The following is a 27,343-nucleotide window of genomic DNA, read 5'->3' as shown; positions in this document are numbered from 1 at the left end:
TGATGAATATGCAGATGGCTAGCCCTGAAGTAGAGAATGCCGAGATCGCAATCGCGGGAATGATACGAGTAACTGGAGACTGTCTTCAAACCTTCGGTGAACGAATGAATTATCTGGGCAGAATCTCTCCTGAACTCTCTGAAGTCGCGCGAACTGTTAAGAATTAATACATCCTGCACTTTCGGGAAATCCCACAAATCATTACAGCATGAAGACGATTTTCTTCGCCCATGCGGCGATTCTCTTCGGGAGTTTATCTTCTGCTTCAAAGCTCTACGCGGCATCCTACGGCGGATCAGTTTATTCCCTGGCCCTCACCAGCTCCAATGGATCTCATCAACTGTCCAAACTGTCTGAGTCTACTGCGTGCGGAGACAGTCCTTCATGGCTGATGTTGGATAGAGACAATAGTGTTCTTTATTGTCTAAATGAAGCTATTGATTCTTCCAACGGCAGTATAACCTCCTTCAAGACCAACCAGGGTGGTTCTTTACCAGTTATTGAGCGCCTGGTCACCCCTGCAGGTCTGGTCATGTCAGCAATGTACTCTGCACCCGCAGTACGCGACCATGAATTCTTTGCAGTTGCTCACTAGTATGCTTACCACAGCCCCTCTGAATGTTCCTTAGGATAACGCTAATCCCGAAATTCTATTGTAGCGAGACGTCGACTGTAACCACCTACTCGGTAGACCGCGCTAGCGGTCACTTTCACCATCTGCAAACCTTCACCTACACTATGAGTAGTCCTGGGCCTAATGCTGCCCGCCAGGACGCTCCTCACCCCCACGGTGTCATCGTTGACCCCACTGGAAGGTTTGTTCTTATTCCAGATCTTGGAGCTGATCTTGTCCGGATCTTCCATATAAACCCGGAAACTGGTCACCTCGAACCAATTGAGCCCTTTGTCGCACCTCCAGGCTCGGGTCCGCGACACGGAATTTTTTGGACCCCTAAGGCACCAGGAAGAACTACTTTGGAGGTATATTTCTATATTGTGCATGAGCTGAGCAATGGCCTGAGTGGCTGGCGAGTATCTTACACGGACGATGGGATGTCTTTCTCTAGGGTGTTTCAGGGAAGCACTTTCGGCAACTACACTGCTCCTGCAGGCTCAAAGACCGCAGAGATAACAATATCGGTTAGTATTCGGCCTCTTACAGTTACACTTCCCAACCATAGTACTGACTGGCAACACCGGACAATACAGCCTGGAAACGATCATCTCGTAATCAGCAACCGCCTTGACAATACTTTCGGCCCAAAGAACGATTCAATTGCCATCTTCTCCTGCGCGGATAAAAGTGGAAGATTTTTCAATGGCGTTCACTTTCTCGATCTCTTCCCAGCCTATGGCTCCTCTGTTCGAAGTTTTGACATCGGCGGCTCTCCGGAGATGTTGGCTCTGGCTTTGGAAAAAAGCCAGAAGGTGGGCGTGACCCAGTGGAATAAGAGGCTCGGAGCACCTGGCAAGCTACTGGCTGAAGTGGAACTGAACGGAGATGTTCCGGCGGTAGTCTGGGATCTTGGACCAAATTCGCTGTCATCTGGCATGTGAGGCAGCGATATCAATGTCGATGTTTGTGGATCTTGAAGACTGAAATTTTCCGTTATATAGAGCTCGCAATAAGGTATAAGATCGTTAACAGGCGACGAAGTTGCTTTGCGCTTACTGGGCATGTTACGGTAGAGATTCACAATGTCAAAAGTGATCGTATGATTTCATAAAAGAGTAGAACTTTTAGATTACTAGTTCAATGATGGATGTTGAAGAAGCTTGTCCTATTGGTGACTTCCTAATCTAGCTAAGAATGTAGAGAGTCACAGGGTCCAACCGGTATAAGGAACGTCGTTATTTTAATTGGTACATTCATTGGAAGGTACCTGGCATAGAGAATGTAATTATTCCATATATTACGTTCATGGGAAGGTCCCAATAATTAAATCACATATATAAAAGAAAGTATGGGTGGTATACGTCTATGTCCAATAATATCGACAAATTGTAAGGTGAGATCCGAAGCCAAATCCACCAAATTAGTTAAGTTCGTTCAAAATATCCTCCGCCGCCTTCTCTGAAACCATATACGTCGACACAGCAGTGAACGTTCCAGGTATACGAGGATACACAGAAGCATCAACAACCCGCAGCCCGCTAACGCCACGAACGCGGAACTTAGAGTCCAAGACAGCCATAGGATCATCATCTGTACCAATAGGACATGTGCAGGAAGCATGGTGTCCCCACGCGGTCTCCTTTATGAAATCATGAATTGCAGGAGTTGAGGCGATGTCCTTTCCAGGCAAAATTTCCTCAACATCAACAAGTTGGCGCTTGAACGCATCCCGCGCAAGCCCAATAGCCTCAGTCATTGCAGTCAAATCCGCTTCATAGTCGCCACTGCCAGAGTCAAAGTAGTTGAACACAACCTCTGGCATATCAAGCGGATCAGCGGAACGAAGCGTGACGGAGCCAGCAGTGTTCCGCGGGTGAGCTTTGAGAATTGCCCACGACCACCAATCATGGTGCTCGGTGATATTGACACTATATCCAGGGAAGTAACCACGGAAATTAATCGGGCCACCGAAGACGAATGTATCAAAGTCATCATCCACAGCTACAGAGCTCTTGTACAGCATGGTACTGGCGAATCCGTTCGAAGAATAGATACCCCTGTTACCGAGGATGGGATTTTCCCACCGCTCAAGACATGGGTCTTCGGCACTATCCGCGCTGAACGTGCATCCATCCAATGCGGTGAAGTTGTGCGGGACCTGACCCTGCACGGAAGTCTCGTAGTGATCCTGCAGGTTGGTGCCGACACCGGGTAGATCGACGACGACATCGATGCCGAACTGCCGGAGCTCATCTGCCGGTCCGATACCGCTTAGCTTGAGGAGGTGGGGTGAGTTGTACACACCACCTGCGACGATTACTTCGCGTGAAGCGGTGACGTTACCCGGAACACCCTTTGCAGCCGTGTCGGAGCGTGGGCTCGCGCGGAAGAGGTACTTACCATCGAGGAACTCGACGCCGCTGGCTCGTGGTGTACCGGTAGAGTTATCGAAGACGATCTTTGTAGCTTGGCAATTCGTGCGGATGTCGAGGGGGTACTTCTTTGAGCCGTCGGAATTTTTAGCGTCTCGGACCGCGACAAGGAACTCGCGCGGACCATTGCGCTTTGCGCCATGGGTGGCAACTGGGACCTGGTAGTATCCGTTTTCAGTGTCGCGGGTTCGGGAGTCAGCGTTGGCGTCGGCAGCTAGTAGAGTTGCGACGTTGAAGATGGTGTCGGTGACGTTGCCCAAAGCGAAGGCGCCGCCGAGTAGCATGTCCAGTAGCAGAGGATCTTCGAGGACGATGCTAAGCGGTGCAGTTTGATCGTGCAGCCAGCCGTCATATCCGTGGCCTGGAAGAAGAGGGAGGAGGTAGTTGTTATTCTCCATCTTCTTAAAGTACTTGCGCATGTTATCCGGGGCCCACGATCCATCGCCGGTCAGTGTGGAGATGTAGTCAAAGTCAGATTCGAATGGGTAGACGGTGACCAGAGCATTATGCGCTGTGCATCCACCGAGAGTTCCAGTACGCGGGTATAGGATTCCTTTCATTGTCGAACCCTCAGGCGGATTGAGTCCAACGTATTCGCCGCCATCGGGGGTATCGTAGGTAGTCTTGTAGTCGAGTGCCTGGCGGGTATCATTTGTATAGTGACGCACAAAGTAGTTCCAAGCGATAGTTGGGTCCTCAGAAGCTTTGGCAGAATAGGCCGGGACAGTATAATTGGTGTTCTCGCCTTGGTCATCTCCGGCCTCAATCAGTAGAGTCTTGTGGCCGGCCAGAGCAAGACGAGCAGCCAATGGGCCACCGCCAGCTCCAGATCCCACAATGACATATTCATAGCCAGTGAGTTCGACGGCGGCTCCCAGGCTTGCCAATGATAGGACAGCCGAGCCAAAAAGGCGTGGGAGAAGCATAACGATGTATCAAACACAAGAAAAAAACAGAAATGAGTGACTTTGGTTGGATGTGAAAGGAATAAAGGAGGCACTAAACAAGTCAGTAGAATCTACGGGGCCAATTTAGTTAAATTCATTTCCATGACGAAGGGGATCGCCATTGTGTTCCGGGGCAAACGGGGCAAAGACGGAATTTTGTATAGCATATCCAGTATAGGGGTCACTTGACAGCAGTCGCAAGCGAGATGATATTGGTGATCAGTGAAAAATAAAAAGCCACTATGGAGCATGTAGTACAGAAGACTTCCGCTCACGGTTTCCTTCAAAACTGGACAACCAACCAAGAGCACCAGAATAGCTCCATAGACGACGATCCGACCTGTTTCAAGCAGGTCGACGGGCTAGTGGTTTAGCTGTGGGGCGGTACGAGGGAGAAAGCAATGTCCAAGCGCACATCATTCCAATATCAACCGAATCAACCGAGGTGTCAAAACCTTGGCATCTGTATGGTCAACCTGTAGCATAATTTGCTGCAAAAAGTGCATCATCAACATGCATCAACTCCTTGTCATGCATGATGATTGAGTTTGCTTCCAATCAGATTGGCTAAGTGGATCTGACCCACCTGCAGGGAATGGATCGGGATCCTGATCTCAGCTGGGTAATGCAATCTACTCCACTAGAAGTGAATGTCTCGATCTATTGTTTGTTGTGAGGATCAGGTTCAATAGATCGGAGTCTTGTGGAAACCTTGGAATAGGTGAATTATATGTGCAGCAGATCGGGTAAGAATTCCGGTTGTGGGACATCACAATATTGTCATTCATTCCCCTGCAGGTACAGGTACAAGTGGTTCTGTCTACAAGATCAGCTGAGGTGAAATGTATGAGATATCACACAGCAGAGTACCTTGGTGCCCACGCCATACCAATATATTAGAATATGCATGTTTAGCAATGGAGGAAGTCTATAATATTTGCTGTTCACAGACATTACTAAAGAATAAGTCTAGTCTTCGCCCCTCTTGAGCCCTCGATGCAAGGTGTAGGCAATAAAAACAATCCAATAGATGTACAAATTTATCCCACTCATAGCTCGTCCTTAAGGTCCTCCGCCGGCGGAGGCATCGGTCGGCCGCTATCCGTGGCCAGATCGACGCCATTCTTCTTGCGCCACTTCTCCCACAACGCATGGAAGTCCTTCTCCATACCACTCTCCATCTGATCGGGCAGAACAACGGTGTATTCAACCATCAGATTACCAGGGTGATCCTCCTCGTGGCCATGATCATGCAGATGGCCCTCAGAATAATGAGGCATACCCTCGCCATGGACCGTCTCAACAGACAAAGGCTGCACAACTTCGCCACGCTTACGACCAAGACGAACGATATGTCCATCAAGATGCGTCAAGTTGCGCGACCATCCACCCATCCAAGCCTCCCTCAATGAAAGCGTTTCTTTCCAGAAAAGATCCTTGCCCTTTCTCCGGAAAAAGGTCCCATCAGTCCGCTCCTCATCATTGGCTCCAAGCTCCGGCTCCTTCTCATCCAGAATAACAATCAGGTCGCCAGCAACCCAGTCCGGGCTCTCGTCAGCCTCATTCTCAAAGACCAACCGCGTCCCCCGACCCATTCCAGGCTCTATACTAGCCGACGTTTCAACCTCCTTCCGCACGACACGGTTGCCCTGACAAACAGGGCAAGGATTCTTAATCTTCTTCCCTTGTCCCGCGCACTTATCACAGGGCATCTGCACCTGCTGGAACATGCCCGGTGCGAGCATATGCTTCTTGATCACGCGACCATGCCCTCCACACTGATCACAAGTCGTCACCTCCCGATCCTTAGATCCTGTTCCCTCGCAATCATCACAGATCTGCTGCTTCTCAACTAGGAAGTTGATCTCGCGCCCATTGTAGAAATCACGGAGCGGCAGCGCGGCCTTAACTTCCATATCGGGTCCACGGCGGTGTCCAGATCCATGTCCGAAGTGACCACCTCCGCCGAAGAAGCGAGAGAACAGGTCAAATGGATCATTGCCGCGTCCACCTGCCGAACCACCTTGACGCTGTTGCTCGACGCCTTCATGTCCGTATTGGTCGTAGACCTTGCGTAATGAGGAGGTGGACAGGACATCGTAAGCATCTGCGATTTCAACGAATTTCTCACGAGCGGACTCGTCATTGCTAGAAAGCAGAGAAAATTAGCATGATTACTCCGAATATGGATATGGAAAACAAAAGATCAAAGCCCCGATTGAGGTGGCCAAGATCACGGTTACACTCACGGGTTCTTATCAGGATGGTATTTCTTGCTCAAATTCCGGTATGCGCGCTTGATATCCTTCTCCGAAGCGGACTTATCAACCCCAAGCACCTTGTAGTAGTCCTCGGTAGCCAAAACAACCACCGAGAACAACACTACCGCCAATGTGATCAGGAAACGAGTGAGATGCATTTTGGAAAATTATGCTTGTCCGATAAGCTCTGGCGCTAGCTTGTAGACTTTGTAATGTCTGGGAGTGCTGCGCAATATGCGGGTTGAACCTCGGCGGTTTGCGCAACACTGCTAGCTCTAGCTGTGCGGGAGCTTGTTGGAGCTGCGGTCTTGGGGGTGGGGTGAGGGTTTATCGGTTAGTTGATGGTCATGAGGAATGATCGGGCGTCCCGGGGATGTTTCTAAGAAACAAGGGAGTCAATGGGGTCGATCACGTATAGTACAGTTTATGTTTAACCCGCGTCGAACGGGACAAGTAATCCTTATCGCGATGAGGAACAATGTTCGGCCGGGTCACGTGTGCTATACATCGATGAAGCAATACTGAACCGTAGAAAAGAAAGATAACATTGGACGTAGAATCAACAAGATCTTTCTGTCCTAAGTATTCTTTAAACGCCACTTGGGGGCTCGTCTTTGTTTTGTTTTTTGTTTTTTGTTTTTTTTTGTGTTCTTTATTTTGGGACCAGTGCCACTTACCCCATGCCACTACTAGCATACTAGTTTCGACCAGTGGGTCATGTCCCACTCAATGGCCTTGTGCACTTATAAGACCAGAGCTTCTTCACCGCATGCCTGTGGGTCTGGACTACCGGCCATCCTCCATTGCTCACTTTTTTGAGGAGGGGGACAAGTTCGAAGAATATGTGCCGAGAGGAACGAAATTGCAGAGATAAGAGTGGCTTTCCTGCAGACCGAATTGATGGAGAAGCTAATTGATGTAAATGAAAATATTTCATTGTGATGTTCGTACTATAAAACCAAGATACTGAAGGTGTTTGCTAACGAAAATTGAAAATCCCGAGTGCCATATACGCCGTGAAATAATCATGTAAAAATCCGAATCGTGAGTCATGAACTACGCATCACCTTCAAAAAAGACATAACAGACATCACCAGCCGTGTCCAGCCACGTCGAAGATATCATTTCGCCAGGTGCGGCCCAGTCCATGGGTCTCATCACCGTCCTCAATTGCTTCCTGGGCACCGATAGCCTCTTCATGCCAAGTCTTGACAATACTACCTGGAGCATATACTCCCTTGAACACACCGCTGTCTGGAGGTTCCAGACCAATACGAGTCTCAACGTCATCATTGGCAGGTACCAGTCGCGCTAGGACGGCACGCACAAAGGTCGTCAGGTCTTGAGGGTTGGCAATGCGCGTAGCACGCAAGCGCTCTCGAGCGAATACCAGCTCTCGGTTCAAAGTAGAAGCCGCATTCACGATTTCCTCCGCAATCTTCCTTTCTAGAACACGACGCACAAGGTGCTTGAGGAAGGGCTTGGTCAACCACAGCAAGAACTTCCATCTGCTCTTCTGTACATTGTAGTCGAGCTTGTGAATGCGCACACGGACTCCGCGGAGAGTAAAAATATGTTCCAATCGATCGCGGCCAACCTCAATATCAAGGGAAATGTCGATGCCGCGACGGTCAAGGTAAAAACTAGCAATTCCTTCGTCTCTCAAGCGGAAGAAGAGATGATGAGTCCTAAACCAGTAGCCAAACTCCTGAGCACTAATATTCAAACCGTTAAGGGACACACGGAACATGGTCTTGATTGTTGTGTCTGTTCGCTTTGAATGCTTTTTGACAATTTCAATGTCATTTTGTGTGAGCAGGTGCATGCGGTAGGGCAGGAATGACGAAAAATTAACCGTGCGGCCGGGCTCCAGAACAAGGTTTTCCAGCAATAGGTCCATCTCAGGAGCAGAAACCTCCAGGCGAGGAATTGGCACATACTGAATCATCCGTAGGACAACGGGAAGGGCAACATTCGCCAGTTCCGCCGGGAAATTAGCTTTGTTGCTGTTGTACGCATTCCCTGCATCGCTGTAGAACTTCTTGATCCCATTGACCAGCTTGACAACAGCCGGGTCATCAGGTATAGTGCGCAACGTCCGTTTAGCCTGGAGAAGAAAGCCATCCACGTCGTGACGAAGACGAGTCTCCGACCCGACCTTCTCCGACTGTTGCTGCAGCTCCTCCAGCTTTTGTGGGGCTGAATCGAAAAACTCCGGGTCGGTTAGCATGTCCTTCAGCGAGCTGCCTACTTCTCCGATCAGTTTTTCAAACTCGGGATCTTTGTTCGCGTGACGTAGGACATCGTGGAACTTTTGCTGAAGTCGGTCCCATTCCTTGGCTTGACCGAACGATCGCAGCAGTTGCCAGAATTGATCCACCGCTTGTTTCAGGTCGGAATTGAGTTCAACATCTTCATGTGCAACCTCGGCAGTGTCTTCAGCTGCATTGGCGTAGATAATGGCGTAGCGTTGAACCAACTGGGTGATGGTGGAGACGGAATCCGAATAGTCAGTTCGCTCGCGGAGTGTCAGGACGACTTGCTTAATTCGATGCAACAATGTCTCTTTCTCTTGGCCTGCAAAGTGCTCACGGGCGCTTTGCACTGCCGCCTCGCCAGTTTGCGCGACACCCTTGCCAGCTACTCTGACTGTATCAGCCAGTTCTTCCTGTACTTCCTCTCGTGAGATGCGGTGCTCCTCATCAGCACCGGCACCAGCCAATGCCTGCTCTTCTTCTTCGGAGGGTTGGATCTGCTCAGCGACCTGTTTCGAGGCCTCGGAGAGAGAGGTGGCAGTGTCAGCAAAGATCTGGCGACCAACGGTGGCGACGTCATCGACAAAAAGTCTGAAGTCCGCGTTGGTCAGGAGCAAGCTTCCAATGGTGCGGAAGCTATCGTACGCTAATCATGGAAGTACCCACGTTAGCAGATCATCATACCCGACGGTAAAGCCCATTTAGCTCAGCTGTCAATCAGACCAGGGAGGGGCAACGGAACGACCCACCTGCTTTAGTATCAGCGCGCGCTTTCACGTGGGCCGCGGTGTGGGAGACGCGGGAGCTATCGAGGAACACCCGAGATCGTGACAGGTGCCATAGGAAGTCCTGCAGTTTATCCTGGCTATTTTTGTTGTGCAAGAATTCAATACAGGCCTCGATCAGGAGACGTGCATCGCGTACCAGCTGGCGACCGTGGCTGCCGATCTCCTGATTTCGTAGGTTCAGTACGTCGGAGGCGAGCAGGGTGCGTAGATTGGCGATCGCCTGTTCCGTGGATGGCATGTATCCCTCGGATAAGGCGCGGAACATCTGATAGGAATGCAGCTTCTGGTGGAGTTGACGCTGGCGGGCAGTGTCATCCTCATAGCGAGGGAGGAGGGGCTCCGTCTCGTTCGGCATAGCTGATGAGCCCTATCTGGGCCAGGGGCAAATGCGTATGGTTAATAGATCGAGGGCGTTGATGAGTGAGGTGTAAAAAGATTTGAATTGAGATCTACAATGTAGGATTCCAAAGGTGTTGTGGCCAGGATGTCAAGGGGGAGCTCAACCTGTTTTGGTACGGCATGATGACGACACGGGTTGTGCAACCTTTTGCTACGGTAATCGCATGATCCCAACTTTTGAAGTGATTCTGTACTCAAATTGTTCTATGACATTTGAACAGAAGACCCAATGTACTAAATTGTTATCATCATTGGCTCAAAGGGTCGGAGCCGATCGGGGCGATCTGGGGAAAGCTATAGCTTTTGCATGTGGGAGGCTAGGCCAGTTGCCCTACGGGCGGGTCTTCATGTGTCCGAGTCAAAGTTCGTATTTTATGCTTTTTATGCTGGATCTTTCCAGGGTTCAAGTTCACCAATTGAGTCATATGGGGGGTTTCCAGAGCTGTAATAGAATGGTTGGCCAGTCCGCATGTGACCAAGATGGCATCTATATATCTGATACGACCTTAGTCAGAAACAGCATACTGAACATTCAACTTGCTACTTCCAGGCTCATTTTTAGATATTCAGAGCATTCAAACGGATACTTCGGAGCCATAACTGTTTAACAAGCGGTCTAGAGTGCTCCGGTTGATAATCGAAAATTTGTTCCATGACGGATTCCACGCGTATTTCTCAGCAGGCTAAGCGTTTATCCTGCAGATTCGAAAACCGTTGGGAAGCTCTCGGCGAGACCACAATCTTGCCATGCATGGTTACCCGGCAAGGGGTCCAATCAGCGATCCGATAACTCATCTCATAACTCCGAACAACAGTGGGTTCGTGTTTCCAAAAAAAAAAATCACGCAAGGCCGTGCTGGGGGGCGATAGATATAATCAATTATCGCTGTCGGCGGAGAAGGCCATTCAGAGCCCAGATATCTCAGTTACTAACACAGCCAGATGAAACCGCTCACCGGTCAGCGATTTCCCTCTCCGTCGTTTCCGCCCGATGACATCCTTCCCTATCACTACCATTACACGGCGGCCTCCGCCTACCGGTCACTGCCCCCGCTCCCATCTCCGATGAAGATCAGCTCCGTTGGGGGCTAGAGTATTCGGTGAGCAAAGGGCCCAATAAGTGGGCAGGTTGTCCGTTTTCTAGAACATTACAAAAGTACCATGACCCTTTTTTGGGATTGTGGTTGGTTCATTTTTAGTTGTTAATTAAGTCTGGCACCGAGCAAGCTCCACTTCGGCACTATCTGCGGCTCTGGAAGCTCGCTGAAGTGGATGCGGATGGCTGGGCGGGATCCATCACTGGGCTCTCCCCGGCCTCTTAAACCAATGAGATCCGTTGACGATTTGTCCACGCGAGTACATTCGGAATGCAGTTTGAGAGCTACCGTGTACATTTCTTTCTCGGAATGTTATGCATGCACGTCAGATAAATCCCGCAAAATTGGCATTCAGGACGCAGTCTACCGTGTAGCATGTATTCTTGTGGCCAAATACATAGACGCAGTAGGATATAGATCGTCGTGCAGGACACAGGGCGGTGTATCATACTCCCTGCAACCAATGATCGTCGGAGGTTGCCACTGTAGCAACCATGTTTTCTCTCCAACAAAAAAAAATTCAATCTCCGCAATTACTCCAAAACTCGATACTCCGACTCCTTGCTGGATCTACTTCCCGAAAAAGAAAAGAAGCTTTGTGAGGGATCCAGACTCCACCGAGAAATTTCAAGCACAACGGTTCGCTGCCATCACCGAAATATCCACATCTGAACCTCCTGGGACCCCCCCATCCCTTTGTACCATCCCCGACTCTTCCCGACCCCCAAATCATGTCTCTGCTTTTACTGAGTGGCCTTGTCCTCGACACGCGGTCAAGGCTCCGGCAAGTTCCTTTCTTACCTCTATCGGAATGTCCTGGATGATGTGCGCCCAAATGACCCAGGGGAAGGCTAGCCTTTTCGCCCGTGTACATAAAATCACACGGAGCTCGCCCCATCTCCAACACTCTTCTTTCTATCATTCTCCTCCTACCTCGACGACTAAGCTACTTCGCTCTTCGTCTGACACAATGGCTCGATTTTCTCCTCAACAAAGCCGTCCGGTCCATGCGACCCCATTCATGAACCACTCGACTGCCCCTTCGTACGTACTAGCTACCTTTATGAGAGAAACAATGAACAAGAAAAGAAAAAGCCTTGTACTGGTTCAACATTGTTCAACCATGTAGCATTGGTCTATTCAATGATCCTCTTCCATTTGCATATCCACTAACGCCGTGTTTTTTTTTTTACTTCATAGAGATGCCAACTATGACACTGCCAACCCTTCCTACATTCGCAAGTACCTGCGCACATATGGCCTCACACCTCCTCGCTCCGAGAGCTACGAAACCCAGAAGACTCGCTGCCTCGCCCAGTTGGGACTGAAGAACACCCCCATTGACAAGTTCCTCTACTTGCAAAATCTGCGCAAGAACAATGTTCACCTGTTCTACCGCATGGTCACCGACCACCTTCGGGTATGTAGACCTACACATACAATGGTTATGTTTGAAAAAAAAATAAAAGAAACCGAGGCTAATAATTCCTGCAGGAGCTTACTCCCCTCATTTACACCCCTGTCGTTGGCGAGGCCTGCCAAAGGTGGTCCGAGATCTACCAGGGACCGGAAGGTAAGAATCAACATGAGTCATGACGAAATGAACGAAATAGAACCGGGAAACTAATTTAGCCAAAATTAGGTATGTACCTGAGTTGGGAGGATCGCGGTAACCTCGCTTCTGTGATCGCCAATTGGCCCCAGCCGAATGTGGAGATCACATGTATCACCGATGGTTCTCGTATTCTCGGACTCGGTGATCTGGGCATCAACGGTATGGGTATCCCCATTGGCAAGCTGGCTCTGTACACTGCCTGTGCGGGTATTCGTCCCGAGGCCACCCTCCCCTTGACCCTCGATCTTGGCACCGGTAACAAGACCCTCCGGGAAGACCCGCTGTACATGGGTAGCCGTCGTGGTAAGATCAGCGCTGAGGAGGAGCGGGAGTTCTTGGACGAGTTGATGGCGGCTCTCACCGAGCGCTGGCCTGGGTAAGTTCTCTTTCGCGTCATCCCGGCGATCTCCCGAATCTTTTGACTCCGGAATCCCCCGTGGAGAAACATGGCTAACGAAGCTTAATTGATAGTATTGTTATCCAATTCGAGGACTTCAAGAACCCCTTCCCCGCACTTGAGCGTTACCGGGATACCTACACCTGCTTCAACGATGACATCCAGGGTACTGGTGCCGTCATTCTTGGCGGTGTTATCAACGCTGTCAAGCGCTCCGGTCTGCCTTGCAAGGACCAGCGCGCCGTCTTCTTCGGTGCTGGCTCCGCCGGTGTCGGTGTTGCCAAGCAGATTGTCGACTTCTTCGTCCGTGAGGGCATGACCGAGGATGAGGCCCGCGCTTGCTTCTACCTCGTTGACACCAAGGGTCTGGTCACTGCTGACCGTGGTGACAAGCTCGCTGACCACAAGGTCTACTTCGCCCGTGAGGACAACAATGGCGCTCAGTTCAAGACCCTCGAGGAGGTCATTGACCACGTCCAGCCCACCATCCTGATGGGTCTCTCCACCATGGGCGGTGTCTTCACCCCCGAGATTCTCCGCAAGATGGCTGACTGGAACACTGCCCCCATCATCTTCCCCCTGTCCAATCCCTCCTCGAAGTCCGAGTGTGACTTCGAGACCGCCGTTGTCAACACCGACGGCCGCTGCCTCTTCGCCTCCGGCTCGCCCTTCCCCAACTCCACCTTCACTAACGCCGCTGGTGAGACTCGCACCTACTACCCTGGCCAGGGTAACAACATGTACGTCTTCCCCGGTATCGGTCTCGGCAGCATTCTGTCCAAGGCCGTCCGTGTCACCGACGGCATGATCTACGCCTCCGGCGAGGCCCTCTCCAAGGCCCTCACCGCCGAGGAGCTCGAGCGTGGTCTTCTCTACCCTGACATCACCCGCATTCGCGAGGTCAGCGTGGTTGTCACCCGCAACGTCATCCGTGCCGCCCAGGCCGACGACGTCGACCGTGAGACTGGTCTCCGCAAGATGTCTGACTCCGACCTGGACCTGTGGATCAAGTCCCGCATGTACGACCCCCACACCGAGGTCCGCTCCCTCGAGCGTGAGGTTGGCCACCTGCTTTCCAGCCTTGGCTCCCTCTCGCCTCTGATGAACGGTTCCCCCACCGAGGAGAAGCCCGCCAAGCTGTAAGATTCTCACCACCTTACCACACGACCACTTCTTCCCCGATGACTGTTATCATGACGCCATGTTCGATTAACTATCCCATCATGCATGCCCGCCCAAAACAAAAATAAGCAATCTGTTCTAATCGCAAGACTTGCTTAGGACCACTGCATGATGTGCTTTGACATGCTTCATTCTCATCATTTATATTTCGTCATTTTCTGGTTTTGAGCGCGTTTCTCTTTTTTTCAGCTTTATCATTTTTTAAGGGATGGATACACGGACACTTGGTTTTCTTCTCATTTGGAATACCCTTTTTACTTAGTTTTTGGCTCTCGCATACGAGTGTCCTGTGCATTGGGTTTAGGATCGAAATCATCTTGGATGATCAAAAATTGAACATACATTTATACTGAATGACTTCCTCTTGTTTCTGTAAAGTATGGACTTGAGCTCGACTCCTTTCAAATAATGTATAATCTTCAATAGTTGAAGGGGCGCCGTTTATACCCCGCCGGTTCATAAAGCCTTCAAGGACCCCGGATTGAATGGAAGCCTTGAAACCAATCATTGCATTAAATTAGATCACATGTATAGTTCGGAGTACACCCGTGAACTGTGAACTTTAAGCTAAATTTCGTCCTGATAAGAGACTTGCAGACAGTACGTATCTTGAAGAATGACATAATTGAAAGTCGGTGTTTAAATTCCTCCGCTCCACATCGGATCACGGATATGATCCGGAGTGGATTGCCACTGCTGGATGTGGTAAAGAGGCCTCGCAGAAGGGAGGCATAAATTTAGAATTATGAAATCTCCATAGGCAGGTACTCTAGAACCATAGATATTGTAGATCCACTCTGCAGAGTTGATTTCTAAGAACTTTACTCAGCATCCGGCCCAATCATCTCGATAAGGTATAGCTCCACTATATAGACGGAGCATCAATCTCTCCGCGTGGCCATGACTAAGAGGGACCGAGGTTTGGCCCGCGCCACATTTTAATCAAGATTTGATGGACATGGAGGTTTTTATTTCTCTTCTGGCTTTCGCTGATTGATTAACATTGTTCACTGCACATAGTGCTATCTCGAGGTTTTACGAATCTTAACATAGAGGGTTAGTTGATAAAGAGGGTCACCTTTAAATCCTGAAGAGCCGCTAACCCCTTTGTTACTAGAATCTGCACGTACGTTTGCGCTTGTGCATAGCCAATCACAACCCTGTGAAACACAAAAGCCTCGTTTCTTCATCCAAAATAAAGAAATCCTGCGAGAAACACAATATGCCTTCTCCATTGGCAGACCCTGTCAAGCTCCCTTGTGGGCTTGTTCTACCCAACCGTCTTTCCAAGGTACAGTACATACAATAATACTTTGAAAGTTGATCATGCGAACTCTATACTAATGGCCCCAGGCGGCAATGGCTGAGATGATTGCCAAAACCAATGAGCCAAACCAAACCCTCTCCGATGCCTATGATCAATGGTCGCAAGGCGGATGGGGCAGCATCCTCACAGGTGCGACAACCAAACCCAAATTCAAACCAGCTAAGCTAACCCTATACAAAAAGGCAATGTCCAAGTCGATGTAAATCACCTAGGAAGTCCCTTCGACCCGGCCTTGCACGCCGAATACAAAGGCGAAGAAAAACTAGTTGCGCAATGGAAACACTACGCCGATGCATGCCAAAAGCACGGCACACCGGCCATCGTGCAGGTCTGCCACCCAGGTCGCCAGTCGTTCCGGGTTGCAGGCCACCGCGGTATCTGGGCGAGTACCATCGCGCCTAGTGCCGTTCCTATTAACCTGGGTAGTGGTCTGCTGGAGCGCTTTATTGCGGCTTTGGCTTGGACGGCACCGAGGGAGATGACCCGTGCTGAGGTCGAGAGGGTTATTGCGCAATTTGTTGATACTGCGCGACTTATGGCTGATGCGGGATTCTCGGGTATTGAGTTGCATGGTGCGCATGGATATTTGATTGGTATGTTTCTAGGCTGTTTTCTGGCAGGGAAAAATGATTGCTAATGGGATTCATCATAGATCAATTCCTGAGTGGAAAGGTAAAGCTTCTTCCTTACCTCCGACATGAAATATCCACTCAACTTGAAATGAAAAATACTAACAGCCCATCAGACAAACCTCCGCACAGACGAATACGGCGGCACACCTGAGAAACGCGCCCGCTTCGTCTTGGAAATCCTGTCCCAAACCCGCAAAGTAGTTCCAAGCACCTTCTGCATTGGTATAAAGCTCAACTCAGCAGACCACAGCTCCGACACTTTCGAAGAAACAATGACACAAATCAAACTCCTCGTCGAAGCCGGCATCGACTTCATGGAGATCAGCGGCGGAACCTACGAGGACCCCAAGATGATGGGATATCCCACAAAAACCGAGACCGAGTCAACAACCGCACCAGCCAAGTCCGAGCGCACAGCTGCGCGGGAGGCGTTCTTCCTTGAGTTTGCCAAGGAAGTGCGCAAGCGGCACCCTAGATTAGTGCTGATGCTGACTGGCGGATTCAGGAGTCGGGCTGGTGCTGAGTCGGCGATTCGGGATGGGGCTTGTGATCTCGTGGGTATTGGGCGACCTGCTGCTATTGATCCTAAGTTTCCGTTGTTGCTGCTTGATGAGAGTGTTGAGGATGAGAAGGCTGCGCTGCAATTGAACAAGGTGCCTCCGCCGTTCTATGCGCGGTGGTTGCCGAGGAACTTGATTGGAGCTGGGGCTGAGAGTGTAGGTTTTACCTTTTGTTTCTGCGATACCTTGGCTAACATTTTGTCTAGACTTATTACTCCGGTCAGATCCAGCGGTTGGCAAAGGGCTTGGCTACTGTTGCACCGGCATTGTAGACAACTTTAGAAATTGATGTTTACTGTTCATATTCTGCTTGGCAAAGACGAACATATTAGAGAATGTTTTTTTATTAATTAATTATCAATTCATTATATTAGTCCTTCGAAGAGTGGGATATCCTTCACTTCCTCCTGCCTGAGAGCTTCCAATTGTCGATACAACTCTTCATTGCCCTTCACCAAGGACTCCACAAATCTCGCTGTTTCATCTAGGATATACTTCCTTGTGAAATTATTCCTCTCGAGCCCAGGTACAGTCCGACAAAGACTCCGGTATCCCTCTCCAATAGCATCCCTCCTCTTCTTCTCCGAGCGGCAATGACAAAGAGTCTGCCCAGGCGTCTGTGTGCACTTTCGTTTCTTCCTATTCGGCGGCGCAACGTCTTTCGTTTCATCTGGCGAAGCCGAAGAGGTCGGTGATGTAGGCGACAAGGCCGGCAGGGACATGGGCACCGCGTTTGATCGTCCGGTGTCGAAATTCAATGAAGCATTCTCATTCTTGAAAATAGTCGGGCCCCACTCCCCAATATTGTGACTTGTGAGGTAATCCGAAGTCTTAAAGTCCATACTGCCAAGAATGTCCATGTCGATGTCGCTGCACATGTAGGTCATATCGCGCATTAAGTTCTGAACTAGGCGGTCTTCTGTCCACGTTCCGATCGGGCAAGAGAAGCCGTGGAAGCAGAAACTAGGATCAGATCCCCATTGTAAGCCGTCTTCGATGGACCAGCGCTTTTTTGTGTAGTGGCGTATGCCGCTCTGTCCCGGACAGCATCCTTTCGCTGGATCGTGGGGTTGTGTGGTTGAATGGGTTGACATTTTATTGCGTTGCTCATGCGGTGGGAGGGTGAGGAGGAGAGGGGCTCAGTTGATTTACATATAGCCTGTGAGCAAGATTGATGTATGAAAATAGGAGATGTGAGAAGGAAACTTTTGTGGTTCTTGATTCGGTCACAATGGGTGTTCCGATCCCGAAGATCGGCAGTGAATTAGATCAGAGACAGCGATAATAATGTTGGGACCTAAATTGTCAGTCAATCTCATTTAGTTCTGCTGATCTTTTGAATGGCTTGCGAGCTTTGCGATTTAATAGGCCCCTGATGGTGCTGGAAAGACGTCAACACCGGGATGCACCCGGTTTCCTGTCTAGGTCCGGGTGCATTCCGGGAATCTACCGTGTCGATTTTTCACCTTGCAATAGCACATTATCATATCACATTGGTAAATAAGATCACTAAAATAATGTAGCCTAAAATTCAAAAACAATAATTCGACCTCTGAAATTTCAAGATTCACATGCTCAAGGGTTCACTGCATTACTTCTTCAAGTATAGCTCCACGTGATGACTCCGGGTTGATCCCGGGGACCCGCGACACTTGTTCCCTCCCCCACACCGTCTTAGGTGACATCAATATCCACCATCATTTTAATAAGGTTCGTATTATCAGACCATATAGGGCCAGGTGGACACAATTACCCCAGGGCAAGGCATGTGATTTGCGCCAGATACCCCAGGATCTTATCCGTACGACCCGGATCTGAAGGATGCGGAATCCTAAAATCAGGTGATCTATTGGTTGACCTGCACCGGAGTGATGTCTTCAATAGAAAGCACAAGAGTGAGTAAGCGAGGCACTCCACGTCGTCGCAAGGTTGCCCTAGCCTGTGAGACATGTCGGGAAAAGAAAGTGCGGTGCGACGGGGAGAAGCCGATCTGTGGACCTTGCTCCCAGCGATCGTACTCGATTGACCGATGCGTCTACAAAATCGAAAATGCTCGCTCTGCCAGTAACGATGCCTACTTGAAAGTACTTCATGATCGAATTCGAGAACTGGAAGAAGTATGCGCACAAAATGGTGTCACAGCCCCTGCCCCCGCTCCATCTGCGTCCCAAATTGTTGGAGAAAATCAAATTAGCGATACTCATGAACAACGGCCAAACAGCAGCAGCGACTTGGATGCGGAGTCTAGAGCATCTGTTGCTGCGGAGGGCTTGCTCGGACTTGGATCGCGTGTCCCCCTTTCACGGCCTTCTTCGACACCCGCCGCACCAGGAACGACCACACAAACACACCAATCTCCTCTCCATTCGTCTCATTCGGTGACAAGGGACTCCGAATCATATGTTTCACCGCACGAGAATCCACGGCGTCATGGATCCATACAGTTTCTACCTGCACACATGTATTCTTCCCCTTTAAATTCCCACGACAGTGTGACGGCAATGGGCTCAATATCCGTTGCAGACGATGGGGAACGCGGTGATTCGCCACGAGAACAATACTATGGAAACTCCTCCGCGGCGTCTTTCATGCGTCTTGCAAGAGACTCCGTGCCAATTCGGTCTTACTTACAAGCATTGAGGCGAGCAGACCATGATACTCCAACGACCTTGAATCGAGACACGGGGCTTTGGCAAGATATGAACACCACAGCTACCTCTTCAGGGTTTCAAATCGGTGACTTTTCACTCCCACCTCGACCATTGGCAGACCATCTCCTTCAGTGTTATTGGGAAAGAATATATTGCCTCTATCCGTTTTTCCACCGGCCGAGCTTTGAGCAGGCATACGAAAATCTCTGGGGCTCAGCTAAGTGGCCGAAGCCTGATTTGCCGGATCTGAACATTGGGCTTGGGGGATCATTTGATTCTGGGGCCCAATCGATTGTCTTCCACACTGCATTGAATGCCATCTTTGCCCTGAGCTGTCACTTCTCTGATATTCCTGCTGGGGAACGCGAGACTGCAGCATACTCATTCTTCCTTCGGGCCAAGCGTTTTGTTGGTCTAGACCTGCTAGATAAAGGTACAATTGGCGTGGTCCAGACGTTTCTCATCGTTGCGCTCCTTCTCCAAAGTACCCCGTATACAGACAGATGCTGGAATGCAATCGGGCTCGCGTGTCGAGTCGGCCAGGGGCTTGGCTTGCACGAAACTACAACACAAAAATCAATCACACCTCTGGAAAAAGAGATCCGACGTCGGACTTGGCATGGCTGTGTCATGATGGACATGTACGTTTTTCTCATCTGCGGCAGGCTTTGAAAGTCCACTGACCATGCATTCAGGATTTTGAGTATGACGTACGGCAGACCAAGCATGACATCTCACATATCGCCTGTATACCCTGTTCCCCTTCCTGCGATGAGACCCCAGTCCGAAGCTGAAGATCCATGTGCGCTCAGTGGGCAGCCTTGTGATCATAAACAAGGCCATGTCGCGTTCTATACCTCTACGATTGAACTTTACAAAATTCTTGAATCCATCCTGGCTGATGTCTACAATGCATGGCAGGGTCAACCCCATCACCACCGCACCATTTCCGTTCAAGGTATCCGGCAAAGTAGCCTAGACGTCATCATGGAACTAGATGATAGGCTTTCTGCCTACGAGGCCAATATTTCCTCCGAGCTTAACTGGACTACCCGACGGCCGATTTTCAGCCCTGAAACCCACCCACAGCCGGTACTTCAGCGCCAGCGAAATGTGCTACGAGCAAGGTCAGATCGGAAAACTCATGATAAAAACTCTTGCTGATTTCATTCAGGTTCATACATCTCCGATTACTCTTATATCGCCCAATGTTTACCCAGCTTTGCTCCGAGGAGCGCACGGATATTACGCGGCAGACTGGTGTCGACAGAAACCCAAGTATAACCCGGCTAGAGAAGAATGTGATTTATACTTCCATGTCTGTGAACTGTGCCACCGCATGTGTGACGGCCGCAATTGACCTGGTTTCACTTGTATACGAGACATACATGACATCCCTGACGGACGCTTGGTGGTATAACGGTTTTTGTATGTGCTCATTGACAAAGGAGAGGAACAAAGGCTAACACTTCAATAGACACATCCACCGCAGGATTTGTCCTGATCATGTCATATTCCTGCTCTTCAATTTTGAAAAAGATCGATTCACGCACTATCGCCGATACATGGAGTAAATGCGAGAAAATCCTTACTCACATGGCATCGTTCAGCCTTTCAGCACGTAACTCGCTGCAGTTTCTTCAAGTAACACATCACCACATTGTTCAAAATTACACCTGTATGTGCTTCACATTGATTTTCAATGATAATTACTCACGCTTATCACAGCAGCATCTTCTCACGAGGAACATGTGCCTTCCCCCAAAGGCCATTTGCAGCAAAGAAGGAATACTCGGACAGCAATCTCACCTCTGACCACAGAGATCTTGCCGGAGGAAACCATTTCCCGTGATATGGATCATAGTGGCTTGGGTATCAACCCTTTGACAAATTGGGATGAGATTGGTCTAGGGCAAGAGGAGTTTGGATTTCTTGGTAGGTTTGATGTGCCTGATATCGCGAGCTGGTTCCCTGATCTATCTGATCCTACTTTACCGACCTAATATGGTAATATAAATGCACACATTATTCATCCCAACTTGGCTTATTACCCCCTTACCATCATTTGTACAACGGTACGTTCATGGGAAGGTATCGATATTAGATTATATATTAAAAGAAGGGGTATTTACGTCTATGTCCAACAACGACGACAGATTGTTAGGTGAGAATCGAAGCCAAATCCACCAAATTAGTTGAGTTCGTTCAAAATATCCTTCTCTAAGCTGGACGCTAGAGAAGGCATGTGGCTTGTCGCAACTGTGCTAATGAGCTTAGGCGGAATTGCCTTGTTGTTCTGCGTTGACTTGGCCATGGACTTCGGGTTCTTGCGAATCTGCGCATAGAAGAAACTTAGAACTTTCAATGCGAGGAAGGCGTGTTTGGCGTCGAAGAAAAGGGGGTTCTTCTTTAGCTGCGATCAGGCTCCAAGGTCATTTGGACGCGTGAGGAGAATTTGTCTGCACCACCATAATTGACGCAGGTCAAATAGGCTATCGTCGGTCACATTCTGGGTGCTGAGTGTTGGAGGCTGATCTGCTAGGAGGGCAACGGTGTATCGCCCAGCATGCTCGACCCCATAAGTGACTGTGTAGTGGTGGACCGCGCGGAACTTTTTCGAGAGTGAAGTAAATGTTATGATACCCTTCGAGGGTCCGATGGGACCCTTTCTGGCAGCATTGGGTGCCCGCTGAGCCATAGTGGCGTTAACCTTGGCTCATTAGTTATCTTTTCTGATGGCTGTCATTTGTGATTGTTAGGTAGTCTTCAGAAAATAACACACCACAACATCATTTCTATATCTGGTGTGGCGCAGTAATTGTAATTTAGAAAAATTGCTATCTCAAATATCGAAGGACATCGCATCACCTTCGCTTAATTCACCTCAATATACGAGATAACGCTTCATTAGCTGGGTATGTACTCAGTAATAGTACTCTCCGAACTACATTTACTACGCTTTCCCTAATGTGGTCAGCAGTAGTGTCCTTCTGAAATTGTGGTGTTCTTCTAGCAAGCTCCTTGCTGCTGGCTTCGAGTTATGAGTTATGAGTCGCCTCGCATCCACATACGCGCGACCAAACACGACAGATCAAAGAGGGCCCTTGTGGCTGCTTATTTCAGCATTTGTTTCGACGCTTTTCTCAGTCCTTCACTTATACGTACAGGAACAGGTAGAAACCGGCCTGCTTCATAGTCAGATGCGAACACATCTATAGAGCATCAAAAAGCGTCATATCGGCATGACTCCAAAATGTCCCAGACAAATTTTCCAATGTCTCAAAATCCGGCATCCACATAGGATCGCTCTCATCCTGATCAATCCAAGGCGCAAGCTGCAACGCCATCCTAACAGCATGGCCCGAATCATCAGCCGGATAAGTCCCGACACCGCCAGTTTCAGGCGCCAAGCCTGAAGGGTTCGACACCGGGAACTTCTCCCCACTGGGCATATCGGAGGCAGAACTATTATTCATAGAGACACTGCCATGCTGGGCGGTCATCAGCTCCGCAATACCAGTATTGCGGGCCGTCTCGTTTCCCTGTAGCTTTTCCATGGCGGCATTCACGAGTAGCTCGAAGGCGTCTCTGTACTTTTTGACCCAGGCTGCGCGCTCGCCCATTACGAATAACACGGTTGAGCAGGCGCGAATGTCGTTGCTCATGCTTACGGACCAGACTTGTTCGGTATGAGTCCATAGGGCGTAGAGGAGGGTTATACCGGCCATGAAGACGGTTTGGACAGCTAGAAAGGAGTGCCCGTATTCGAGAGATTGGTGGAGACGTTTTTGGGATTGGCAGATTTGTCCGGCGGCGCGGAGACAGATGTGGTAGTATGGGTCTGTTATTGGGAGAAGTGGTAAGAAGGGCTGAATGAGAAGTCGGACGGCTCTGTGGTAATGAAGCATTGGGTAGTCGAGGTCTGGGCCGCTGAAGCGTAGTAAGGCGGATTCTTTCCATTGTTCGAGTTCGAGGTACAGGGGGTCCATTTTGGGTCGTAGGGAGGATATAAGGCGGTCGGCGCGGTAGATCTTGTGTAGGATTCGGGAATCGATCCGGCGCAGTTTGAAGAGGTAGATTGCGAATGTGAGATTGGTTGTCTTGGTAGGGTCCAGGTTTTGAGTTGATTCTGTGAGTAATGCGGGGTCCTCTACGTCGTCGTCGACGTCCCATGGCAGGTCGAGATCTATGTGGCGATCGGACACACTGAAGGGTCGGCCAAGCGACATTGCTACAACTCTCTCGAGATAGTACACTGTCCAGAAGAGTCTTCGTCGCATCTGTGCTGCGAATGGGTCCATATTGCTTTCGTTTGCTTTTCGATGAAGGCCGAGGTCAATTGCTGTTCGCATGGCAAGTCCGATCATGTACCACATTCCATGACTAGATGCAGTACGTAGATGATAGACAACTAGAAGAACCATTGCTTCGATATTCTCGATAGAACGTGTGTCACAAATTGTTGGCACATATTGCAATGCAGTGGCATAATATCGCTGACAGAAGACATTAGCAGGCCGGAGGAGTCATTGTTAGATGTTTCAGCTTACCTCAGGTTGTGTATACACATATGGTTTATTGCTAGTTATTTGAAGCAGCATTGTGGAACCAATAGCATAGACCAAATTAAGCTTGAATATCCCATATCGATCAGTCTGTGTGAGGTCTTCACGCTTTATTTTTGCCAGTCGTCCTCTGTCCTCATGGAGTTGCCATGTTCGTTTCCGATCCAAAAATGGATACCGGGAGTGAAGCCTTGCGAAATATGTCTCGAGAATCCGCGATCCAAGTTCGTCGCTTGGGAATTCAATATTAGCCGGATCTCGAGTACGGGCACAGCCCCGTCCTGGCTGAGGTTGTGACTGGCTTGTATCAGACACCGCTGCACTTTGGGGGGCATTAATAATGCCCGGATTCGGACTTTGATGCATCCTCGAGATGAATTGGTTCCAGACACTAGTTTGAACCATCTCTCCGAGGTTAGCAGCCAATGAAAGGCCCGAGCTGGCTCCCACGTATGCAGGTGCTTCAGACGAGGTTAATGCAAGGAGACCCACAATCTCGCCGACAGGATTGTTATCTAAACCAGATGTCGTGGTTTGCGGAGTTAGCGAGGGTGTAGCGTTTGCAGCAGAGGCATTTTGGGTCGGTGATGGTTCAGGGTGACCCAGTTTGCCTTCGAGAAACGCCACTCGCTCTTCCAGTGCGCGCGTGTATCTATATCAAATTCAGACGTCTGGATTCCAATGGTTTACATGTTATTTGCAGAAGCTCACTCATCTTGGCGACCTGCGTCTTCTCGTACACTGGTCTTGTCGCACGTGACTCCGGCCTTCTGGCAGTTGGAGCATCTTGGATATTCATTGTCGCACTGCATCGAGGTCGCATGAGTATGTTACTCAAAGATCTGGAAAGCTAAACCAACCCTTTGTTTTCTTGTTTTGCAACGAGTGCACGCAGTCCTCCCGCGCTTTCGAGGATTGTAGTCGTGAGATGTAGGACTGGCCAGCCTCGATGACGTAGGGCTATGTCCAGGCGCATACATTTTGAATCATCACGCAATTAAAAATAAAAAAAAACCTGATGACCCCTATTGTGAGAACCTCTAGCGCTGGGGTATTTTCGGATGATGCGAAATAAGTCAGATGTCGGAGGAGAACCGAAATGAGCGGAAGGTGCCGATGGTGCCAAGACATCAGTTAATGTGACGCTACGCTACCTTGGTGAGTCAAAGCAAACCAGATTTTGGACTCCGGTCAATGCGGCTGAGGCGATGCTTCGGAAAATTATCCTCGTTGTTTCAAAGCGGCATCTCTATGAATATCACGCTTTGACTGAAATTTGATCTAGCCTGAGGTATTCATTGAGGATTGGGTCTATATAGCCATCACAGCTACTTGAGTAGATAGAAGTATCATATTAATTATATCAAGGCATGTAATGGTATCTAGGCTATGCAAGCATCATAAGTATCTAATGCAATATGTTCTTTTGGTATCCAACGCCATGCACTTTGCGATGTAAATCAAATGCAACGAGAAAACGCAAAAAACACAACTTTTTCCTCCACTATTTTTGTTCAGCACTTTGCTTTTCTTCCAGATTAGCAAGCTCGGGCTCAGCACGAGATGGAGGCATGGAAGATTCCGCAAGGGTCGATGACATCGAATGACGCTTCTCGACATTTTCCTCGGCCTCGTGATTCTCAGACTCATCAACTTCATGAAGAGCAGCCTCGGCATCCCTAGTAGCTTCCTCGGCCTTTCGCTTCTCCTCCTCAATCTCCTCGGGATCCTTGACTCGCTCAAGGCCCCGATCGCGGACGAGAGCGCATGCGAGGAAACACACGCCAATCAGGGGAACCTGAAGAATGAAAACGGAATGCGATGCCTTTGAGTATGAAGACAGAATCTCATTCCACTCCTCCGCGCTGACGCTTGACTCGGAAGGGATTGAATAGGACGAGTCTGCGAGGTAGGAAAGTTGGCTAGGCAGATTCGAGCGGAGAGTTGCCTGTAAAAGTGCGGCCGAAACAGCAAGGCCAACGGATCCGCCCATACAACGGAAGAAATTGCGGTTGGAGATCGAGACGGCACGTTGAGATTTGGTGCAGTGGGCTTGTAGGGCGACAAGTGTTGGCTGGAAGGTGAAGCCAATTCCGATACCGGTAATACCGACGATGACGGCGATGACGGCTGGGTGGGTGTGGCGACCGAAGAGTAGCATCAGACCGGCGCCCCTGGGATGAATAATTAGATCTTATCAAAAAAGAGTGACCATCGGACAAAAACTTACAGTGTCCAGAGTCCAAATCCAACCCAGATAATCTCGCCATAGCGCTTGATTCGAGAAATGTATTGTCCCGAGCAGACGGATGCAATCGACTGGCAGGTAACCATAGGAGCTGTCAATGCAGCTGAGACAATAGGATCCCAGCCACGTCCGTTTTGGTAGTAAAGAGGCAAGTAGTAGAGATATGCCTGATAAACCGCTCCTAATAAGAAGCTCTGCAAGAAGAGAGCAACAATGACTCGGTTCTTGAAGAAAACCACTAAACAATAGTTAGTACAAGTCCTTTGATATAGGTACGTAAGAATTGAGACATACTCGGCAACATAGGCAGCGAAGCCACCTTCCATTCAATAAAGACGAAAGTAATGAAAGACAATCCTCCAATCACAAGCATGCTGATGACCATCGCAGAGTCCCACTGGAAGTAAGAACCACCACCAGAGATAGGAATCAACAAAAAGATGATACCGATTGAAGAGGCAAGCACGCCCCACCAGTCAATACGCTTGATATTTTGCCAGAAGTCACTCTTCTTGGCATTATTCGGAATGAGAAAGTATCCAACCACAGCGGAGCAAGCAGCCAATGGCGAAATGAGCCAGAAAAAGCCACGCCATGTTGAATCCATGATAAATGCAGCCGCAATGAATGGTCCGATCACATTTCCAATACCGAGTGCAGCACCTAAAATACCCTGATATTTTCCACGCTGTTCGAGAGTGACAACATCGGAGACAATAATCATAGTCAGAGATGTGACACCACCACCAGCAACACCGGCCAAACCTCGGAAAACATAGAACATAGCCGGGCTTACTGATAAACCGCAGCATAGATCCGCAAGACATAGTAACACCAAGGCGGAGATATAGATAGCCTTGCGGCCAAAGATATCAGATAGTCGACCATACAGCACAGTGAACATTGTGTTGGCGATCAACGATGAGGTACCAGCCCAGGAAATAGTATCTTCGGCCCCCAGGTCGCGTGCAATAGTCGGTAATGTCACACTAATACCATTCTGGTCTGACATCGTAATTAGCAACGACGTAGCCAACCCTGAGAACACAACCATGAGCTTCTTGAACGGGAGAATATTCGTTTGATCGTGCAAAGCCTTCTCGGCCGCACGTTGTCGATTTGAGGCCATATTATGGCTAGAATACAAGGATTGTATCCAATTCAATATCTTTAATTGTCAATTGTGTTGACAGGATCCATTCAAGCCAAAGTGGAGTTACAGATAGGAGTTTGGAAAGCTTGGCTGAAGTTTATTGTTGAAAAAGAGTGTTGAACCCAATGGATCCAATTTGAATATTCGAAATGACCGTGAATAGTGGCGTAGATGGTTCATATAAAGGATGCAGGATTTTTTTCCATCGCAAAAGTTTA

General features: G+C 49.3%; 11 protein-coding genes across 11 annotated transcripts; 4 read left to right on the top strand and 7 right to left on the bottom strand.

Annotated features, from left to right (window-relative positions):
* Window positions 1–208: 208 nt before the first annotated feature.
* N7503_003618 (uncharacterized protein) lies at window positions 209–1,557 on the top strand (the record flags this gene model as incomplete). The annotated part of the gene is made up of 3 exons (XM_057063165.1): window positions 209–594; window positions 660–1,140; window positions 1,210–1,557. The coding sequence occupies 3 exons, from the start codon at window positions 209–211 to the stop codon at window positions 1,555–1,557; spliced, it is 1,215 nt and encodes a 404-aa protein (XP_056924080.1).
* Window positions 1,558–2,036: 479 nt separating this feature from the next.
* On the bottom strand, window positions 2,037–3,974 carry N7503_003617 (GMC family oxidoreductase; the record flags this gene model as incomplete). The annotated part of the gene is made up of 1 exon (XM_057063164.1): window positions 2,037–3,974. The coding sequence occupies one exon, from the start codon at window positions 3,972–3,974 to the stop codon at window positions 2,037–2,039; it is 1,938 nt and encodes a 645-aa protein (XP_056924079.1).
* A 1,070-nt stretch (window positions 3,975–5,044) lies between these two features.
* On the bottom strand, window positions 5,045–6,425 carry N7503_003616 (uncharacterized protein; the record flags this gene model as incomplete). Its single annotated transcript, XM_057063163.1, has 2 exons — window positions 6,245–6,425; window positions 5,045–6,143 (listed from the first exon to the last, which is right to left on the bottom strand). The coding sequence occupies exons 1-2, from the start codon at window positions 6,412–6,414 to the stop codon at window positions 5,045–5,047; spliced, it is 1,269 nt and encodes a 422-aa protein (XP_056924078.1). The 5' UTR covers window positions 6,415–6,425.
* Window positions 6,426–7,346: 921 nt separating this feature from the next.
* On the bottom strand, window positions 7,347–9,654 carry N7503_003615 (uncharacterized protein; the record flags this gene model as incomplete). Its single annotated transcript, XM_057063162.1, has 2 exons — window positions 7,347–9,157; window positions 9,261–9,654. 2 exons carry the CDS (start codon window positions 9,652–9,654, stop codon window positions 7,347–7,349), a joined length of 2,205 nt encoding a protein of 734 aa, XP_056924077.1.
* Window positions 9,655–11,245: 1,591 nt separating this feature from the next.
* N7503_003614 (NADP-dependent malic enzyme) lies at window positions 11,246–14,327 on the top strand. The gene is made up of 5 exons (XM_057063161.1): window positions 11,246–11,839; window positions 11,996–12,215; window positions 12,290–12,368; window positions 12,438–12,786; window positions 12,882–14,327. Exons 1-5 carry the CDS (start codon window positions 11,259–11,261, stop codon window positions 13,948–13,950), a joined length of 2,298 nt encoding a protein of 765 aa, XP_056924076.1. The 5' UTR covers window positions 11,246–11,258; the 3' UTR covers window positions 13,951–14,327.
* An 884-nt stretch (window positions 14,328–15,211) lies between these two features.
* Window positions 15,212–16,780, top strand: N7503_003613 (NADH:flavin oxidoreductase/NADH oxidase family protein; the record flags this gene model as incomplete). The annotated part of the gene is made up of 6 exons (XM_057063160.1): window positions 15,212–15,280; window positions 15,343–15,445; window positions 15,499–15,909; window positions 15,969–15,988; window positions 16,062–16,664; window positions 16,715–16,780. 6 exons carry the CDS (start codon window positions 15,212–15,214, stop codon window positions 16,778–16,780), a joined length of 1,272 nt encoding a protein of 423 aa, XP_056924075.1.
* Window positions 16,781–16,873: 93 nt separating this feature from the next.
* On the bottom strand, window positions 16,874–17,602 carry N7503_003612 (basic helix-loop-helix domain-containing protein; the record flags this gene model as incomplete). The annotated part of the gene is made up of 1 exon (XM_057063159.1): window positions 16,874–17,602. The coding sequence occupies one exon, from the start codon at window positions 17,600–17,602 to the stop codon at window positions 16,874–16,876; it is 729 nt and encodes a 242-aa protein (XP_056924074.1).
* Window positions 17,603–18,379: 777 nt separating this feature from the next.
* N7503_003611 (uncharacterized protein) lies at window positions 18,380–21,162 on the top strand (the record flags this gene model as incomplete). The annotated part of the gene is made up of 5 exons (XM_057063158.1): window positions 18,380–19,800; window positions 19,855–20,286; window positions 20,334–20,587; window positions 20,637–20,837; window positions 20,888–21,162. The coding sequence occupies 5 exons, from the start codon at window positions 18,380–18,382 to the stop codon at window positions 21,160–21,162; spliced, it is 2,583 nt and encodes an 860-aa protein (XP_056924073.1).
* Window positions 21,163–21,578: 416 nt separating this feature from the next.
* On the bottom strand, window positions 21,579–21,857 carry N7503_003610 (uncharacterized protein; the record flags this gene model as incomplete). The annotated part of the gene is made up of 1 exon (XM_057063157.1): window positions 21,579–21,857. The coding sequence occupies one exon, from the start codon at window positions 21,855–21,857 to the stop codon at window positions 21,579–21,581; it is 279 nt and encodes a 92-aa protein (XP_056924072.1).
* Window positions 21,858–22,371: 514 nt separating this feature from the next.
* Window positions 22,372–24,704, bottom strand: N7503_003609 (putative C6 transcription factor; the record flags this gene model as incomplete). Its single annotated transcript, XM_057063156.1, has 4 exons — window positions 22,372–23,655; window positions 23,710–24,376; window positions 24,436–24,530; window positions 24,585–24,704. The coding sequence occupies 4 exons, from the start codon at window positions 24,702–24,704 to the stop codon at window positions 22,372–22,374; spliced, it is 2,166 nt and encodes a 721-aa protein (XP_056924071.1).
* A 524-nt stretch (window positions 24,705–25,228) lies between these two features.
* N7503_003608 (putative MFS transporter) lies at window positions 25,229–27,101 on the bottom strand (the record flags this gene model as incomplete). The annotated part of the gene is made up of 3 exons (XM_057063155.1): window positions 25,229–25,898; window positions 25,955–26,210; window positions 26,267–27,101. The coding sequence occupies 3 exons, from the start codon at window positions 27,099–27,101 to the stop codon at window positions 25,229–25,231; spliced, it is 1,761 nt and encodes a 586-aa protein (XP_056924070.1).
* Between the last annotated feature and the right edge of the window lie 242 nt (window positions 27,102–27,343).

This window comes from Penicillium pulvis (assembly GCF_028828015.1).
Source record: "Penicillium pulvis strain IBT 33274 chromosome Unknown contig_1_segment0_segment0, whole genome shotgun sequence".
Classification (NCBI taxonomy): domain Eukaryota; kingdom Fungi; phylum Ascomycota; class Eurotiomycetes; order Eurotiales; family Aspergillaceae; genus Penicillium; species Penicillium pulvis.
This window is presented reverse-complemented; position numbering and strand designations above follow the sequence as displayed.

What these genes read in the sequence shown, in the direction of transcription:
- N7503_003614 (XM_057063161.1), top strand. Translation starts at nt 11,259, where the DNA reads ATGATCGTCGGAGGTTGCCACTGTAGCAACCATGTTTTCTCTCCAACA. An exon ending in AACCACTCGACTGCCCCTTC is followed by an intron (nt 11,840 to 11,995) that starts GTACGTACTAGC and finishes TTTACTTCATAG; the next exon opens with AGATGCCAACTATGACACTG. An exon ending in CTCACCGAGCGCTGGCCTGG is followed by an intron (nt 12,787 to 12,881) that starts GTAAGTTCTCTT and finishes CTTAATTGATAG; the next exon opens with TATTGTTATCCAATTCGAGG.